This window comes from Agelaius phoeniceus, chromosome 3, assembly GCF_051311805.1.
Source record: "Agelaius phoeniceus isolate bAgePho1 chromosome 3, bAgePho1.hap1, whole genome shotgun sequence".
In the NCBI taxonomy this organism is placed as follows: Eukaryota; Metazoa; Chordata; class Aves; order Passeriformes; family Icteridae; genus Agelaius; species Agelaius phoeniceus.
This window is the reverse complement of record NC_135267.1, coordinates 84244600-84261211: the sequence shown is the minus strand read 5'-3', so window position 1 is coordinate 84261211 and position 16612 is coordinate 84244600. Positions and strand designations below refer to the sequence as shown.

Genomic DNA, 16612 nt, shown 5'->3' with positions numbered 1-16612 from the left:
TTTTCACATGTGAGGGTTTCTATAACTTAGGCAAATGCTCTGTAGAAAGGGCTGGTGTAGAAACTTGTGACAATGACTGCTGCAGCTGTGCTTTTAAAGATGATAGCTTGGTAAAAGTTATGCTGAAAATTACCTATTTCTTATAAAAAAAGAGACCAAGAAACCAAAGCAGAAGGATTAATTATTTTGGAACAGCTGAGCATTTCACACATCTTGGGATCTTTTGAGGCCTGACTAATGAACAGCCCGGTATTGCTCATTGCTGCATGTAAAATCCTAGCAGCACAGGTAGTGATAGACAGGATACTTTTAGTCTCAAAACTGCCATATAGTGTGTTATTTCCACAGTAACATGCCTGTGTTTGGCAGCCAAGAAAGAAGAGCTGGATGTCAGAATGGGAAATAAAGTTCCAAGATGTGCTAAATACAAAAAGCCCTATAACCAAATTCTCAGTTTCAGTATTTTTCAGCAGTTACTTGACTGAAAAGATATATGGTATAATATTTTAGGTTTTTAGCTGTCAATGGAAGCAAGTGTTGATCTAATTTTGGACAGGAAAGTTTTCTTTAAAATGGCTATAATCTTTCTGCTTGCACAGTAGTGTTTTGTCTGTAATTGTCTGTTTTGTCAGTTACTGTTTCACAAAAATTCTACAGGGTTTTTTTAAGACCTAAAGAATCAGTGTAATTCCTTCTCTAATTTTCTAAGGCTATTTGCTGATTGGGAACCATGAGATATCAGCAAGTGATGCTGTTTGTTGAATTTATAGCCAGTAACTTCATGTTCTTGTAGGCATTATTAGAACTGGACTGTTAGGTTTGGGTGACACTTATAACAACCTTTTCATAGAGTTGCCATTTGATTTCTTCAATTTATGCTGCTTAATGATTCTACCAGCTGGAGGTATTTTCCATGTCTTTCAGGCAATTCTGTTGTTTTGGATGATGGATTCTTTTGCTCCCAGAGTATTTTCTATGGCATTTCCAAGTCCATGAATGAGGTAGCTTTGGTGCTTTCATTTAAAGAAGTAGTCTTTTTAAAGAGTTCTGTGCAGTGCCTGAGAAAACCTTTCTTTTTTAGGCAATGCTAAACTGGTTCAATGCCTTCTGGGTTTTTTTTTTCCTGTTTTGACTTCAATGTCAAATTGTTGTTACAGTGATTTTTTTTTTTAATGTATTGAGTTTGATCCATCGGATTTGGGTGCTAGCTTGTCATTTTTCATAATCATCTCAGATCCTTTGAACACTGAAAACCAAAGGGCTTAATAGTAAGTTGTGTGATTTTTTTAAAGTTTCAATCCACATGAGCCCAAATTCAATTATATCATCAGCTGTTCCAATAGGAAATAGCAATTCAATGATGTTTTAGCATAGAACAAGAATATGTGTTTGGATTTTATTTATAGAGTCTTGTTAAGACATTGAAAAGACAGGTGCTGATTGATTTTGATATGCAAATCATAGTGCTGCATGTGAACAGGTGTTGAAGTATGTTTTCACTGAGGCCATGTTTCTGTAAAATATACTATTACAGGAGTAGCTTAACTGAAACTGAATTGGGAAGACTTAAAAATTAATTGCTTCTGAATTGATTAAAAAATTAATCATGTTCTATGTCCTGTAGTTTGCATCCACAGTGGTTTTTTAAAATTTCTTTCATATTTAAAAATAATATTTTGACATTGTTAGAAACAACAAACATAGTCTTTCCACTCCTTGGTGTATAATCTTTTATCGTAATGCCCAAAATTATGTACCTTACTTTGGAAATAAAAAGTACTGTAATGTATTTATTCCCTTTTAGGCATCTAGTTCAACTCTTACTGAAGTGAATGTTTGATCTTTTGTATCTGAAAAGCCACACCACTGGGACCTCCTAATTCCCAGTTTCCCAGTGGTGTTTTGCCTATGACAGCAATGTTAGTAATTTGAAAATATGCAAGCATTTAAGATATTCAAGGAAATACTTGATGACACTTTCCAGAATATGGTGACATTATTTCAGAGGCAAGAAAGTGTAGTAAAAAAAAATTGGCATCAGTGTGCCATTGATAATGGTTTTATTGTGTTTCACTACTACTGGCCTGTATGTTTATGGGGAAAGAGGACTGAGTGTAAGAAGATCTCTGTTATCTTTATGGATGAAGTAATAGCTTGGAGTTCAGAAGCTGTAATACTACAAAGAGAGAGAAGTTCTGGGAAAACCAATATATATGGGCTTGGTTGGTTCTGGTTTGGTTTGTTTTGTTGTTTGTCCCTTGGCTAGGGAGCAAATACTGGTACTCTGGGGTTCTCTGGCAGACATCTACAGGGAATGGGGAAATGAAGGAACTTTAATGCTCTCAGATGACACACCACATGACAACTTAAATGACATTGAACACTTCTTGGCAACATAGTTTGCTAAATCTAAGCCATTGCATCAGTGAGATACTTCTGCCATTTCTCAATTAGCTCTTCCGCCCTCACAGCATCCTGGAATGCTCAAGAAAGGATGAAGAGCTTAAGTATGCCAAAAGTCAAATATTTGACCTAAACCCTTCTTTTCTGAGTCATTGCCTTGTAAATGGTATTTGAGTTTCTTTTACTAAATTTTGACTGGTTAAAATATGCTTGATTTTTGTGAAGTCAGCTGAATCAAAGAAAAAATTTAGAAAGGAATACAAGGAAAAAAATATATTGAACATTAGATAAGACCTCTATTGTATCATCTGTCAGTAAATCCCTTCTTGAAAATATTGATATTTATATGGATAGAGGTTTTCTGTTGTGTTTGTTGGGTCTTTTTTCTAGAATAATGTGTGTTGTTATTTATTTTTCACACTGTTCAGAAGTCATTGGTCTTTATTAAATAACTATTTTATGGTGGCTTGGTTTTCTGAGTTATTACTTTATTTACTCAGGGTGACATGTTGCTTTGTAATAATGTGAGGTGGCATCGCTAAAATGCAAAAACATTTTTCTTGGTTTCCAATCCTGCATATTGTAGAAAATATAGCATGAGCTTTAGGTTCATTGAAAAGTATGGAAGGTGCATGTGCTAGGAAATATTTTAGGGTCAAGTATATTATTATATAGGGTCAAGTATATTATTGTGCTGCTGCAAAGTCCTAATGTATTGAGGGGCTAAGATATTTTTCAAATATGGTAGGGTTTTTTTGGCTCTTTGCATTAGATAATTGCTTCCAATGGCTGAGTTTAGGTCAAGTAGTCAAGCTAGACCACATGCTGAATGCTTGTAGTCCTCTCATGTTTTTTCCCATTTAAAATAATAGCCAGTAAATCCTTTCTTTTTTGTTGTTTCTTGTGGCTAATGATGTGGTTGGGTTTTTTTTAGAGCGTGCCAGTGAAAGCATCTCTCAACTGAAACATGCCTTGGCAAAAGGTGATGGCGCTGGATTTGACCAGTCCTCTGTGGATGAGGAGAGTGGCAATGCAGACAGGGCGAGTGATGACTGTGGGACTGAAGCCAGTCAGGAACTGCAACACAGTCATGCAGGTAAGACTGCTCTGAAAGCAAATGATTTAAGCATTGTTAGAAATTATACTAATTTCAATGAAAAAAGTAATTATTTATTGGCTATAATGGTTTTTATCTCTTCCTAGTTAACCAACTTAAAATTTTGTTGCAACACCAAGAAAGAATGGAAAGTGAAGAGTCTCCCTCAAGAAGGAAAAGTTCATTCCATGTAAGTTTCTTCTGGTTTCATTTGTGTTGCTTGAATAAATGGCATGCATGTTGATTTTATAGTATAAAGAGAAAAAAGGAAACATTGAATCATTTTAACAGTCTTAAATACGGGAGCTTACTGAGGCTATGACCAAAACTTAGCATCCTTATGACCATAATGGAAGAAAAAGGAATCTGTAATACAGGGTTTATACTTTTCTCCTCTTTTTGTTGACCATGTAGTGTGGTCATCCATTCTTTTCATTTTGAAAACACTTGGAATAGACAACAAAGAAAAATTTCTGAAAAAGCAGACTCTTTTTTCCTTTGACTGTAGGATTCTTAGTGAATCCTTAAGGATTCTCAGTGTCCTTCTTATGCTTTAACTATGCTTTTTCTTGGAAGAGTTAGAGATGTTCATGCAAAAACAGGTTTTGTAGTTCTCTGCCAAAATGCAGTGGTCTCTGTCAAAGTTTGTTTACTCCCTTACAAGGAGCCCCCTACAAGGGCTTCTCAGATGCTGCTTCATTGAAGCAGACCTGCACCACAGTACGTGTGATGCACTGTTCAGTTACAGAGCAGCTGAGAGTTGCTAGGATCTCCACAGAAAAATAATTCAAAGGCACTGCTGCGGTTTTATCTTTTGATGGCCTACACTGAATATTTTTGGCTTATACTAAAGCAAGACAAGCAGCTCTTTGCTGTCAAAGTTAACAGCAGAATAATCTAAGAGCTGTATTCCTGCTGTGTTGCTTTCAGCCTGTGTAATGAGCATAGCTCTGCTGTCCTGATGTTAAGGAATTTTATTTAACTTTGAGTGTTCTATGACCCATGAGTTTAGTATGGTTGTCCTGCCAAGTATTTTGCCTCATAATGGCATAGGAAAGAGTTAGTGTTTTGTAGCTCAAGGGATTGATGGATCATTGGATGGCTTGGCATGACCTGAATTGGTATCAGTTTGTATTTAGCCTTGGAAGGGAGGGAAAAAATCTTTTATTCCATCTTTGGTGAAGTTTTCTATTCATATTGGGAAGTTTTATTAGAGTGGAGAATTTAAAAAATTGAATACTTTTATCTAAGAAACTTGGGATAGTGCTTTCAGGGAGAGGATCAAAGAATGAAGGAATTAACAAAGAAAAAAATGAGAATTTACTGTATTGGTACAGCATTGCCCCATTTTTTCCTCTTGAAGTTTCCAGTGAGAGACATTCTGTGAAGTGGTGGCTTTACTCTCCTTTGCAGCTGTCCTCCATCTGCTTGAGGATATGAAAGTGTTCTGAAGGCAACCACGTGTAAAGCTCAAAAAAATGTTGAACTGCAAAAGTGCTCACACACCAAAAATAAGCCCAAGCCCTCATAAAATATGAGTTTGTCTGGTGATTTACTGGACACTGCAGAAATGCTTCTTGTATAAAAAGAATCCAATTTTCCAAAGGTCAAGGAAAGCAAACTTAGATTATGAGTAACCTTAACCTTTTGCTTTGAGTGATGCTGAAATACCTGATCACTGCTGAATACTAAATGACTGCAGGATCTACAGCTAAATATAACATTTCACAAAAATTATACACTTTAGTAACCTTTACCACACTTCACACATATAAATAATATTGTTGCAACAAAATTCCCTTTTCTTTCCCATAGATTAAAGTTGCAATAGACATCAAATTATTAAATCCTTTCCTTCTGATTACACCCAGATGGTTGTGCAGAAATTTTCCTTTTGCCCTACACTTTATCACCTGAGGTCAAGGCCCAGCAAGACTGCTTCATATAACAATGCAGCTCTGCCAGCTGGGTTTTGGCTAACCTAGCTGCACCCAACCTCTGTTCCTGACACTGTTCTTATAGCTGGAGATGTGATGAATTCCTGTTGTCTCCTGCCAGTTTATAGGATGGCAGAGTTTCTGTAATTCTGTGGTTTAGATGCTTGAGATTTGAGACATTCTGGGAAAGTACAAGGTGGGGCCAAATTATTTGTGATGCTGGCAAAACTATTTGTCACCGTGCTGAATGCTGGCTTCTAGAGCTGCTAAGCATTTATATTTTATAAATCCATTTCAGTATTAAGTATTTGAGTGTGAACAGCATTTCCAAGACTCTGGCATAATTGTTTGGTAATTCATACTGATCAGATGTGTCTTTCAGTTCTGATTTTAATATTTGGCAAGATTTAAAATCATGCCTCTTCTGACCTCTGTTCTTTCACCCTCTTGCACATTATATTGTGAGAACATTCATTAAAAAATCCCAAATCAATTTACAGTCAGCTTATAACAATTATGTTGTTAAAAATGTAAAAAGAAAATCACAGAGATCTTTTTGTGTTGAAAAAATACACTACCTGTTATTTTCTTTTTAGTGAAAAATTCCTTAACACTATTGTTTACATTACAGTGATGTTTCTCAGTTTAAACATTAGAACTGTTTTTCAGTGAAAAATAATTTGAATAGAAATGGAGTTTTTCCACATTTTTCTAACATTGCTGTGGTGTAATCTTGTCAGGGAGGCAGCTGGAGGTCTCAGCTGCAAGGTGTTCATTACATTTTCAGAGAAGAGGGATGGCTGAATAGGAGCCAGAGAAACAGATGACTTACAAATATTATCAAGGCTATATTATATATACTTTAACAAGCGTGGTTCCTTTTTTGTTTTAATTTATAAAGTACTTAGGATTAAGGATTTAAATCAGGATGAATTCTGAGTCAATAGAACATGGAGCTTATGTCTACTGAGCTAGGCAGAATATGTGGCAAATTTAGAATTCCTTCTCTAAAGGGATGTTTTTTCAGATAGTTCTGGGTATCCTCCATTTGTCCTTGCAATCCTGGTTCCAGATATCTCAAGAATGTCCCCCTCTTTATAAGCCAATACTTATATTTGTATAATTGGATTACAAGGTTTTTGTCGCTAGAAACTTTCATCTCATCCTAATTTAAGGACTTTACCTTTATAAGGATTGGACAAGGAATTTTAATGCATTGTTGGCAGAACCTGTAGATAAGATAACTAGTACATGTAATGGCCATTAGCGACTTGGTTTGCTTTTTTTATTTTGCTGTGTGGGGTTTTTGTTCAGGTTTGGTTTGGGTTTTTTTGGCCTTTTTTTTGCAAAGGTGAATATTTCAAAAGTAATATTAAAAAACAATGATGTAGGTTTCTGAATCTTTGATCTTTTTTAGACTTCAATTATATTTAGGAAATATATAATGGAATATTTTTGCACAAAAAGGCATGTTTGTGATCCAAAATCATAGGTGTTAGAATTGTGTGAGTTTCAAAAATAGGGATATGCATAAAGATACTTGTTTTCCTTCAGAAGTATGAACTACTGTTAGTTCATACTAACTATGAACATGAACATTAACAACTCTGTGTGCATTTTGAAGCCTTACCAGAAAACTGTAGGTTGTATTCTGTGTGCAAGCAAGATCTTACTGCAATAATGGAAAATCAGAACATAACACATGTTGTTCTTTACTTCCTTCAGAAGCCCCCAGAAGCTGTGCCTGCAGACTTACCAGCCCTTTTTGATCTTGTTCCTATAATCACTGATCAGTCACAGTACATTAAACATTTGGAAGCAGAAGTGAAGTTTTACAAGGTATCAAATAACTTATTTGACCTACTAAAACCCTGATCTCCCAAATGTGAAGAACTGTATTAAAAGCAGCTTACATTTAGATTTGAGATTGATTGTTGTAATGACCAAAACTGAGCCAAATGCAGTTCAGTAGATCCCTTACCCTGTCTCTTGGTATCTGGTATTTAAGGGTCTTTAAAGATATTTTTACAAATACAAATGAGCATTTTTTTAAAGATTTATAGCAATTTAAGCTGCAAAAATACAAAATCTCTCTTTTGCAAATTCTTAGTCTCTCTAAAAGGGTTAAAACTTCTGAAAATGTTCATCTAGACTCTTGGTCTCAAGATGCATTTCAATATTGATAGCCATATTAAGGAACCTTTTAAATGCAATTCCTTCATCCTATAGGAGGAGTTGTGTGGGGTAAAAGATCAAGAACAGGCAGTTTTACTTGAAAATGAGGAACTCCATCAGAAGCTGAAATTCTTAACTGCAGAATACATGTTGAGAGAACAAACTCTTCTTGATGCCTCAGTAAGTTTTTATTTTTTCTTGCTTTAATCAGTGCTCAAGGATCTGGCCAGATTATTTTTATGGAAGAGTATACAAATGGTTGTCTGCAAATGGATTTTTTAGTCAAAATTTAATGAGAATTTGTAAATATGGATTTCCTTGGGTAGCATCATTATTGTAGGTTGCAAACTTAATTAAATTGTTTATTGGCTCTTATATTCTACTGAGGATTGTTCAGGAGAATATAATGAATATTGTTTATTGGTTCTTATATTCTACTGAAGATTATAAGGTTCAATACTTAAGTAAGGAAATTTGTTTAAAAAACCAGCCTGCATAATCATAACTGAAGCATTAATACTTTCATTTTAGGCAAATACTCAGAAATCCTGGCCTGTAGGTGGTAAAGACTGCAGCACACACCAGCCTGTCACCTCCTCACTGGCACATAACAAAGATCAGGCTTTTGTGGCAGCAGCTTCTGGAGACAAAGCCAGATGGCCTGTAGAGCTGGTTGGTATTACCTTTCTTCACAGACTCCTACCTTTGCAAAACTCTTCAGTGTTTTGTTGTTGGTGTTTTTCCAGTTCTGATGATCACCTTTTAACAGACACAGGAGAAGTTTTAGTTGACTGAACCTTAATCTGAGCTCAAATTTTATTCTCTTAAACCTCATCTTCTCATTATGCCCTAATTAATATTATTGTGCAGTTAGACACAGATGGCAGGTTCTATCTGCAGATGATAACTTCCCAGAGATAATTCTTGTTTAAAGATGATGGCTTCACTGTACTTGGGAGATTCTTAGGAGTAACACAGCACCCAAGCAGGTGGGAATTAGCTGGTGTAATTTATGTAGCCCTCCACACAAGCTCTTTTCATAATGAGTTGTTCTGCTCCTGGAGCAGTACAGGCTGAGTAAGGTACAAAAGTAGTTTTGTGCAATCTGCTTTCCCTTGGATGAATTACACACCTTGTGCTTTTAGAGATACAGAGGAGTCCTAGTAATTTAGAGATTGTTGCCTCCTCCTATATTTTTGGAGGGTATTAATTTTCATTTTGCTCTGAAATAGTGGGGTAGTTTTGCTATCTTTTGGGAAAAAAACTTGGCTAATTGAAACTTTTGATATATTTTATTCATATGCATTTTTGTACTGTGGAATTTATACTTTAATTCTTTAATTATATGGGATTTGAGGGGTTTTTAATAGAAATATATAGTTTTGGGGTTTTTTGTACTATTATTTTAGAGCTGAAGACCTCAGTGATCACTGATGCCTGCAGTTGTTTGGAAGCAGTTTTTTACAGTAATTGCTTTTTTCTTCATCTGCCACATTTAAATCAGGAGAATCATGTTGATTGTAACTTCGTTCTAAGTGTCATAGTGAGCTAAATTTGTAGTGCTTTATCTGGTTTTGTTATCACCATTGTATTTAACATGGGTGTGGTTGATTCATATACCTAGTTCTTCACCAGGAATCTGAAGAGTAACTCACTGTATTATAAATAAATAGTCTGTGTAATTCAAGTTCTTAATAATTATGTGTTAATATCTGCTGACTTGTGGGAAAGCAAGAGCAAACTTGAGACATGATTATCAGTTTCTATGAATCATTGTAGAGAACTGAGGAATGCAGTTGGAATTGAAACAATTTACCATATGAGGATCTGGCAAAAAACCTTATTTAGAAACAAAAAATGGGAGGGTTGTTCACTTTTTAGACTTCCAGAAAACTGAAATACTTAGGTTTCTCTGCCACTAGTATTTCAACAGGTTTATGTCCTAAGGGGAAAAGAATGTGGGTAAAGTCTAGGTTTATTTGTAAAGACTGTTATGAAGAAAGCAAGACATATCTTCTCCCATCTTTTCTAAAGGAGAATCTAAAACTTCTTTATCAAGAAAAAGTCAATATCCTCGATGCTCAAATACAGTCTCTAAGGTAAAGTTAATTTTTTTTCTTAAAATAATCCTTAAAAAAATTGTCACTGCATAACAGCATGAACCACTCTTAATCTGAATTTAACTAAGAGAATGCCTGAATGTTGTGTCTTCTGATAGTGTCCCTAAAAACTGGTTTTCTGTTAAGTTCTCTCAAATATCAATGTAGCAAAATTGAATGTACTGCTTCTTTACAGAAACAGTACCAATATAAAACATCTTATCTTTTTTACCCTCTTTCCCCTAAGAAAGGTCATGTAAGATAGATCACTCAAAGAAAAAAGAGAGGTTACAATTTTAACTTGTGTGACAACTTCCATAATTAGCTACTTTCTACTACTGTTTAATCATGTTTTTCCCTAAATTAATCATGGTTTCACAGTTTTGAAAATGCTAGACTGTTCTGTGTGTAAAAAGAATTATTGGTAGGGAGACAAGTTAAAAGAATGCTTTGGTGAAACCTGCAAAATGCAAAGCCAGTTGTCTTAGTGAAGGTAAAGGAGATTCTTTAATTTCAGCTGTTATGGTCCAATTTTTTTTTCCCCTTGGCCTCAAGTGTTATATTTACTCAAAAGTAATTGTTGGGGGTTGTCTCAGAATTTCCTTAAGTACATTATTCAGCCTCTGATTTCTCCTAAGAGGCATGATCTTGCAAACAGGAAGTTCTGCAAAACTAAACTTTATTGAAGTGACAAATTATATCACGTTCAGTGATATAATTCTTTCTTCTCTTCTAACTTCAAGGATGAATGTACACAGGACTTGCTAATTTCTGTCCAAAACTTTCCAACAATAGGTTTGTTGCACCATGACTGTCTAAGGATATATGCAGAGCAAATTCTGTTCAGGTTATAGTGGGTTATATGCAATAGACCGACTACTAAAATTGGAAAAAGTGCACAGAAGATTTTCCAGATGGAAATAAGAATGCACGCAGTGTATATATCATGTGCACAGTAAATCCAATGCAAGCAGAATGTGTCAGACTTCCTGAGTGTGTGCTGCCCAGATGGCCTGCATAACAAACCCAAAGCTTTGGATTCATTGCACAATTTGTCAAATTGATCTATATGTGCACAGTGTGCGTTTGTCTGGAACTTCCTGATGTTAACATTCCTATTGCTTGCGATCTCCCCAGCCTGACACATGCTTGGAAATTCTGGAGAAAATTCTTCAGAGCACCTGGTAAAAATTTTGGAGACAAGTAAAAAACTTAGCCTGTTTTTCTGCACATGTGTTTGGCCTCAGGTTTTGTATATTGCTGGATCTGAGTGATGTGCTGATTTCTTGTCTAGGGAGTAGAGAATAAATAGGAAGCTAGTGATGTTATTAATAACAGAAACAGAAAATTGTTGGAGTATTTAAATATTTATACAGCTGATTTTTTTTTGCTAATAATGAATATTATACTCCATTCAGACAAAATGTAAGCCTACAGGTTTTTCATCTAATAAATTTCTGTTTAACTTCAATATTTTCTGATGATATCGGGAAAGAAATAAATTCACACAGTATTGTTTTGTCTATTAATAATTTTGATTGGGCAGTTCAACTGTTGTTTCTCTGTTAAAGTCTTCCTTACCCTACTGAAATGTGTAAAATACTGTTCATTACAGAGATTCTTACAGTTCTTTCTAGGTAACATTTGTAGTTGTATGTGAATATGACTTGTAGAAATATCTAATTTCAAAAATTTCTTCTTTCTAGAAAAGACCTTTCAGAATCTCAGAAGACATGCAAAGATTTGGAAGGAAGGCTGAAACACCAGAAGTCACTGTTTGCAGCCAGAAATTCTGGCCAGGTTGGTGGTCTGTGCCTGAACTGTGCCCAGCACGAGGCCATTCTTGCACAGACTCACTGTAATGTCCACGTGCAGACCATCGAGAGGCTGACCAGGTAGGTACTGGGGGTATGGATTTGTGTTGGAAATATGGCCATGGCTGCTTGCATTAAACCTTTCAAGTCTCAGTGTGTTGGGTTACATTCGTAGAGAGATGTGCATTTCTGGAACAATACACTCCCAAGCTGGAGTCATAATGCTGAAATCAGTGAGTGTAGGTGCCAATCACTTCAAAATCCGCAATAGCTTTGCTGCTTATTTCAAGTGGGAAAGAATTTTAGTTGTTATAATGTAATTATGATACATTGGGCTGACCAGATAATGAGACAATTTACAGTCTGTTTCCTGTACTTTTTGTACAAACAAGTCCTTCACTCTGTCAGCACAAATATTGTGCAAGTCCATGCATTTTGACTGATTATTTCTTGCAACAGTTCATTATAATTATGTAGTTGGAAGATTTTCTGGCTCCACTTTATTCTCTTTACCTCTGAGGAACTTTTTAGATACATCAACAATAGGTTGTGTGCTTGGGGTAGGATGCATTTCCTACCCCTAACACCTGTAGCACCCTGACTACAATAAGACAGGGAAAAGAAGTTCTATTGGACAAAAATAAATGAAATTATTTCTTGCACCCTTTTAAAAAAAATATAGCTTTTATTTATATATTTTTTTTAAATCACAGCTATATAGGTTGGATATATGTAATTCAGGGATCCCAACATAAAATTATTTTCCTTAAGGAATTCTGACAGTCAATTTATCTTCAAAAAAACTCTCCCTTTCTACTTGCTAGTAATAATGATAGGATACTGCAACTTTCTCAAAGTTTGTTAAATAGCCATCTATTTATTGTCAGATATCTGAAGTTTCTTGGAATTTCTGAAGTATTAAATGAGCCTGAGATGGAATAGTGGGTCAATTAGAAGCAGGGAGACTGAAGGGGCATAGAACATATATGTACTTGGTCAAGTGGGCACTATCCCTCTGCACTAGATAGTTATTGTCAGGATTTATGTATTTTTTTCTATTAGCAAGTCCAAAAATTTTCTGGCAAAGCTCTATTGCTGAGAAGTCATGTTTCAAAATCTACTTATGTAACAAAAGTAATTATTTGTCACAGATGTTGGAAAATATGAACAAACTGTAAATCAGCACATTCTTGTTCTCTTATATTACGGTGAGCTTGAAATAAAAGATGTGAATTGACCTCTTTATTTATCTTAAATCGTTACTTCATTTGGAGGTTTAAAAAAAAATTAAAAGCTACCTCTGCTTGTGCAGTTTATTAAAAACAAGGGTATTTCAGCAGGAATTTTCAAAGGAACTTTATCCAATTGAAAAAATGAAATGAAACTTCAACGTATGACTGCTAGGTCCCTGGCAAACACAAAAAAATATGTTACCATTTTACACAACATTAAGAACACAACAGTTTTCAGACAGAATCTTGACCTGCACCTAAACCACAGACAACAGACAAAACTTAATTTAAAAACTTTTAATATATCAAAATAGTGAAAGGATGAGGTTAAGTACTACAGTTTTACCAAGTCTGCTTTACCATTTAGTACAGATTTTAGTGTTTTAGTGAAGAGTTGTAGAATCCAGGTGTCCTATTGTTTGGCTTAGTTCCAGTTTGCAGCAAATGGATTTAGATTGTTATTTGATATACTTTGAGATTACTTGTTGAACCTAACCCTTCCTTTTTATTATTTTTTTCCCTCTTTTACATTTAATGAAAGTGTAATTCCATATTGCCTTTTTTTATTATTTGCATGGATCCCCATTTTGTTACATCAACAGAATGTGCTCAGCTTCCATACATTAATGATTTGAGATCTGCTGTCTTCACTGGCAGTTTCTCTAATGGTCCATCCTTTTAAAATGAAGGACTGGTTGTCAAGCAAATGATATTTTCAGTATCTGCCAAGCTTGCAGTATGTTGTCTTTCACTCGTGAGTTTTAGTCTTGCGTTGCTTACCACTTTGCTTAAACCTTTCATCTGTATGTATTTTATATTTGGTATACCTGTTGTTTGGGGTTTTTTCTCATACAAAAAGAAATAGAAATATCTGGTTTGGTTTTTGTTTTAATATGCAGAGAAAGAGATGACTTGATGGATGCACTTGTTTCAGTGAGACAAAGCATAAAAGAGATGCAGCAAAGAGAATCTAATGCTTGTAAGCAAGTTGAACATGCTGTGCAAATGGCAGAAGAGGCCAATTTTGAAAAAACAAAGGTAAATCCATCACAAAATTAGAGCTTTTTAATGTTCCAACCTATTAAATATTAATTAGTTTTCATGCTAATGAGAGAATGCATGCATAAGACTTTTGTCATATTTTAATATAATGTAGATTTAAAACACCTGCACCAAGTGACTGTGTCTGAGCAGTAATAGGAATTCTGTATTCAAGTTCTTAAATTCTCATCAATACTATGGGGAGTGCTGCATTTTTTAATTGATGTACTTTCACAGCTAAATGATATAAATTGAGTTGTAGAATTTTCAAAGATATTCATGATATGTAAGAGGATAATTTTGACATCACCCTTCTGGCTTACTCTGGAAAGAATAGTTAAAATGCTTACAAACAGTTATTTTTTGCCTCAGATGAGAGCAGTGCAAGAACTGATTGACTATCAGAGCTCTTTGAAGATGAGAAGTCTTGTCTAGTGCTAAGCTTGTCTAAGCTTCTGGTGTTATGTAAATAATAGTGATAAAACCAGTTTTGATCTAATGCTTGTGTTAGCCCTGTACACAATCAACCTATATTCACCTAAATTATTTCCTTGATAGTTAGTGACATCTACTGTACTATTAGTGAATTACTGTGGAATTGAGAGAGGGTTGCTTTGTTTTGGTTTTTGTAATTGAATGCAAACAAGATTGATAAAATTGGTGTTATTTATTCCAGTGCTGTAAGTGAAGAGTGGGTGCTTGTAGGGTTGTGTAAAGTGCTACCGGTTTGTCTTCAAGGCTGAATAGTAGTCTGGTATTTTTTCATGCCCCAAAACTGTTTTAATATGAAAGAACAGGAAAAAAAATTTTACTTATAAAAGGCATTAATTTTGCCTTTTTACAAGTACTGGTATACCTCTTGATAAGTACAAATCATCCTTTTTTTGCCCTGTCCTATTGTACTCTCAAGTGCTGTTTTTCTTGATAACTAGCATGGAATCCCATAGAAGATTCCATGTAACAGAAGTGAGAATTAACACATCAAGCTTTTAAATATTATAATTGCAATTTCATCAGCCTGTTGTCACAAAGTCTAACCTCAGGTGCTTATCATTTAAAACCACCATTTCTTCTTGTCTTTTGGTTGTCTCTGTAGTTTTTGGCCTCTTGCTTATTGCATAGAGCAGGAAGGAAATATGTTATGTTTAAGTTGAAGCAAAATCAGGAATATATTTTTGACACAAATGTCATAAATAATTGTTTGCAGTGCTCGTTGTGTAGTCAGAACAGTGGAGCTAACAAAATACACGTTTCTTCTTGAAATGCAACTAATGCAACTGCTTTCTTCTAGAGTGCATTGGTTTGGATGTCTACCAAGCTGCAGCAGTTTTATGCAGGCAATTGTTTGCTGAAGTTGATGATTCTTTCCTACAGAAAAGGATTCAATGCCATAAGAGAGGGATTCTCTCGCCTGAAGAGGATCCCACAGAATTGCCATAAAACTAATGGAAACTGTTAGAGCAGTCTCTAAAAATCGTGGTTTAACTTGCTCCCCTCATGAACAAAGCCAAAGAAATTGAACACAAGGGACTGGCTTTGAGTGAAAGAAAAAAAGCAGTTAAGAAAAATTAATTTGAAAATGAAGGGTAATAAGTTAGAATTCCTTAAGGGAGGTTACTCTAGCTTCTTTGAAACAGAATATGTTGGATATCAGTGGAATGTTGAAATTAAATCTAGTTTACTTGTAGGCTAACAAAGCTCCCTTCAGGGTACTTTGAATATTTGGATTTACTTGTAATGGAGTAGTGTATTTATGATTTAAACTGACATAACACTCAAATTCTACACTTTGGCAGAGATACAGCAGCATAAATAGATAAATATCTTCTTTTTTCCCCCAGCCTTTTTAGAAGATAGTGAAGATGGTGTTTTGAGAATGTTCTTGAACTTACGTTTCTTCTTTTTTGATAGAAAACCCATCTATAACCCTGTGTTTTAGCATCTGAAATTAAGCAGTACTTTATGAGGTATTTAGTAGAATTAATTTTTGACAAACCTGAAATTTATTTGTAAACTTTTTTTTTTATATCTTTACTGACTACTTTATGGTTTCTTAGCATTCTGCACTCAGTAATTCACTTTAGGAGGAGACTAAGTAGAAGTGCATACATTTTATTCATTTTTCCTTCAGTTCTTTAGTTAGACAGCAACCACTGTATTTGCAAGGAGTCAAATATGGAGGCTGATTCTAGTGATGTGCATTCAGGAATTTCAAATTTTAAATGTAAGGCAAGTAATCATAGTTTTACAACAGCTCCTTATTTGGAAAACACACACAGAAAAATTCTTCTATCTTTGTCATTATTCCTAAGAGCAATTAAATTTCTCAGTTACAGTAAGGCATCTTAAACATACATACAAACCTACAAACATATACATCTGTTTTCATTTTGTTAGTCCTATTCTAGATGTTAACACAGTAGGATATGTATAAACATCATTAAAAATGCATTAAAAAAAGACATTTCTAATAGCAAACTGGTTTCTTTGAAGTTATTAAATGAATACCATGTTTGTTTAAAAATTTTAGGTTTCTTTCACTTAAGTAAATTGGGGTTTTTTAGGCTCTAGTCCACTGTGAACAACTGAGAAGTGAGATGGAACGACAGAAGAATTATCTTGAGAAGGAGTTGGCTGCCCAGCTAAATAAGAGGGCTGATGAAAAAGAAGCACTGCGACGGGAAATGAAGAAGGAAAGGGAGGACTTGGCAGCAATGGTATGGGTTGGTTCTTTCTCTGTTTGTGTATTACAATGAGAGAATCATCATCCTCTTTAAACTTCATTTACTTGTCTTTTATTTTTAGTTTTGGGTGT

The 16612-nt window shown here is 34.8% G+C and overlaps 1 protein-coding gene across 5 annotated transcripts in view; it reads left to right on the top strand.

Moving 5' to 3' along the window:
- Positions 1 to 16612, top strand: part of SDCCAG8 (SHH signaling and ciliogenesis regulator SDCCAG8) — a 105946-nt gene that overhangs the window by 4490 nt on the left and 84844 nt on the right. For all 5 annotated transcript variants that reach the window (XR_013181434.1, XM_077175770.1, XM_077175767.1 and 2 more), the window contains exons 2-10: positions 3338 to 3499; positions 3607 to 3689; positions 7162 to 7275; positions 7666 to 7791; positions 8143 to 8283; positions 9646 to 9710; positions 11417 to 11605; positions 13656 to 13794; positions 16362 to 16514. Coding sequence is in view for 4 of the 5 variants with exons in the window: in XM_077175767.1 (XP_077031882.1) it covers positions 3338 to 3499; positions 3607 to 3689; positions 7162 to 7275; positions 7666 to 7791; positions 8143 to 8283; positions 9646 to 9710; positions 11417 to 11605; positions 13656 to 13794; positions 16362 to 16514 (1172 nt within the window). In the remaining variant the exon portion in view is untranslated. The remainder of the gene's footprint in view (positions 1 to 3337; positions 3500 to 3606; positions 3690 to 7161; positions 7276 to 7665; positions 7792 to 8142; positions 8284 to 9645; positions 9711 to 11416; positions 11606 to 13655; positions 13795 to 16361; positions 16515 to 16612) is intronic.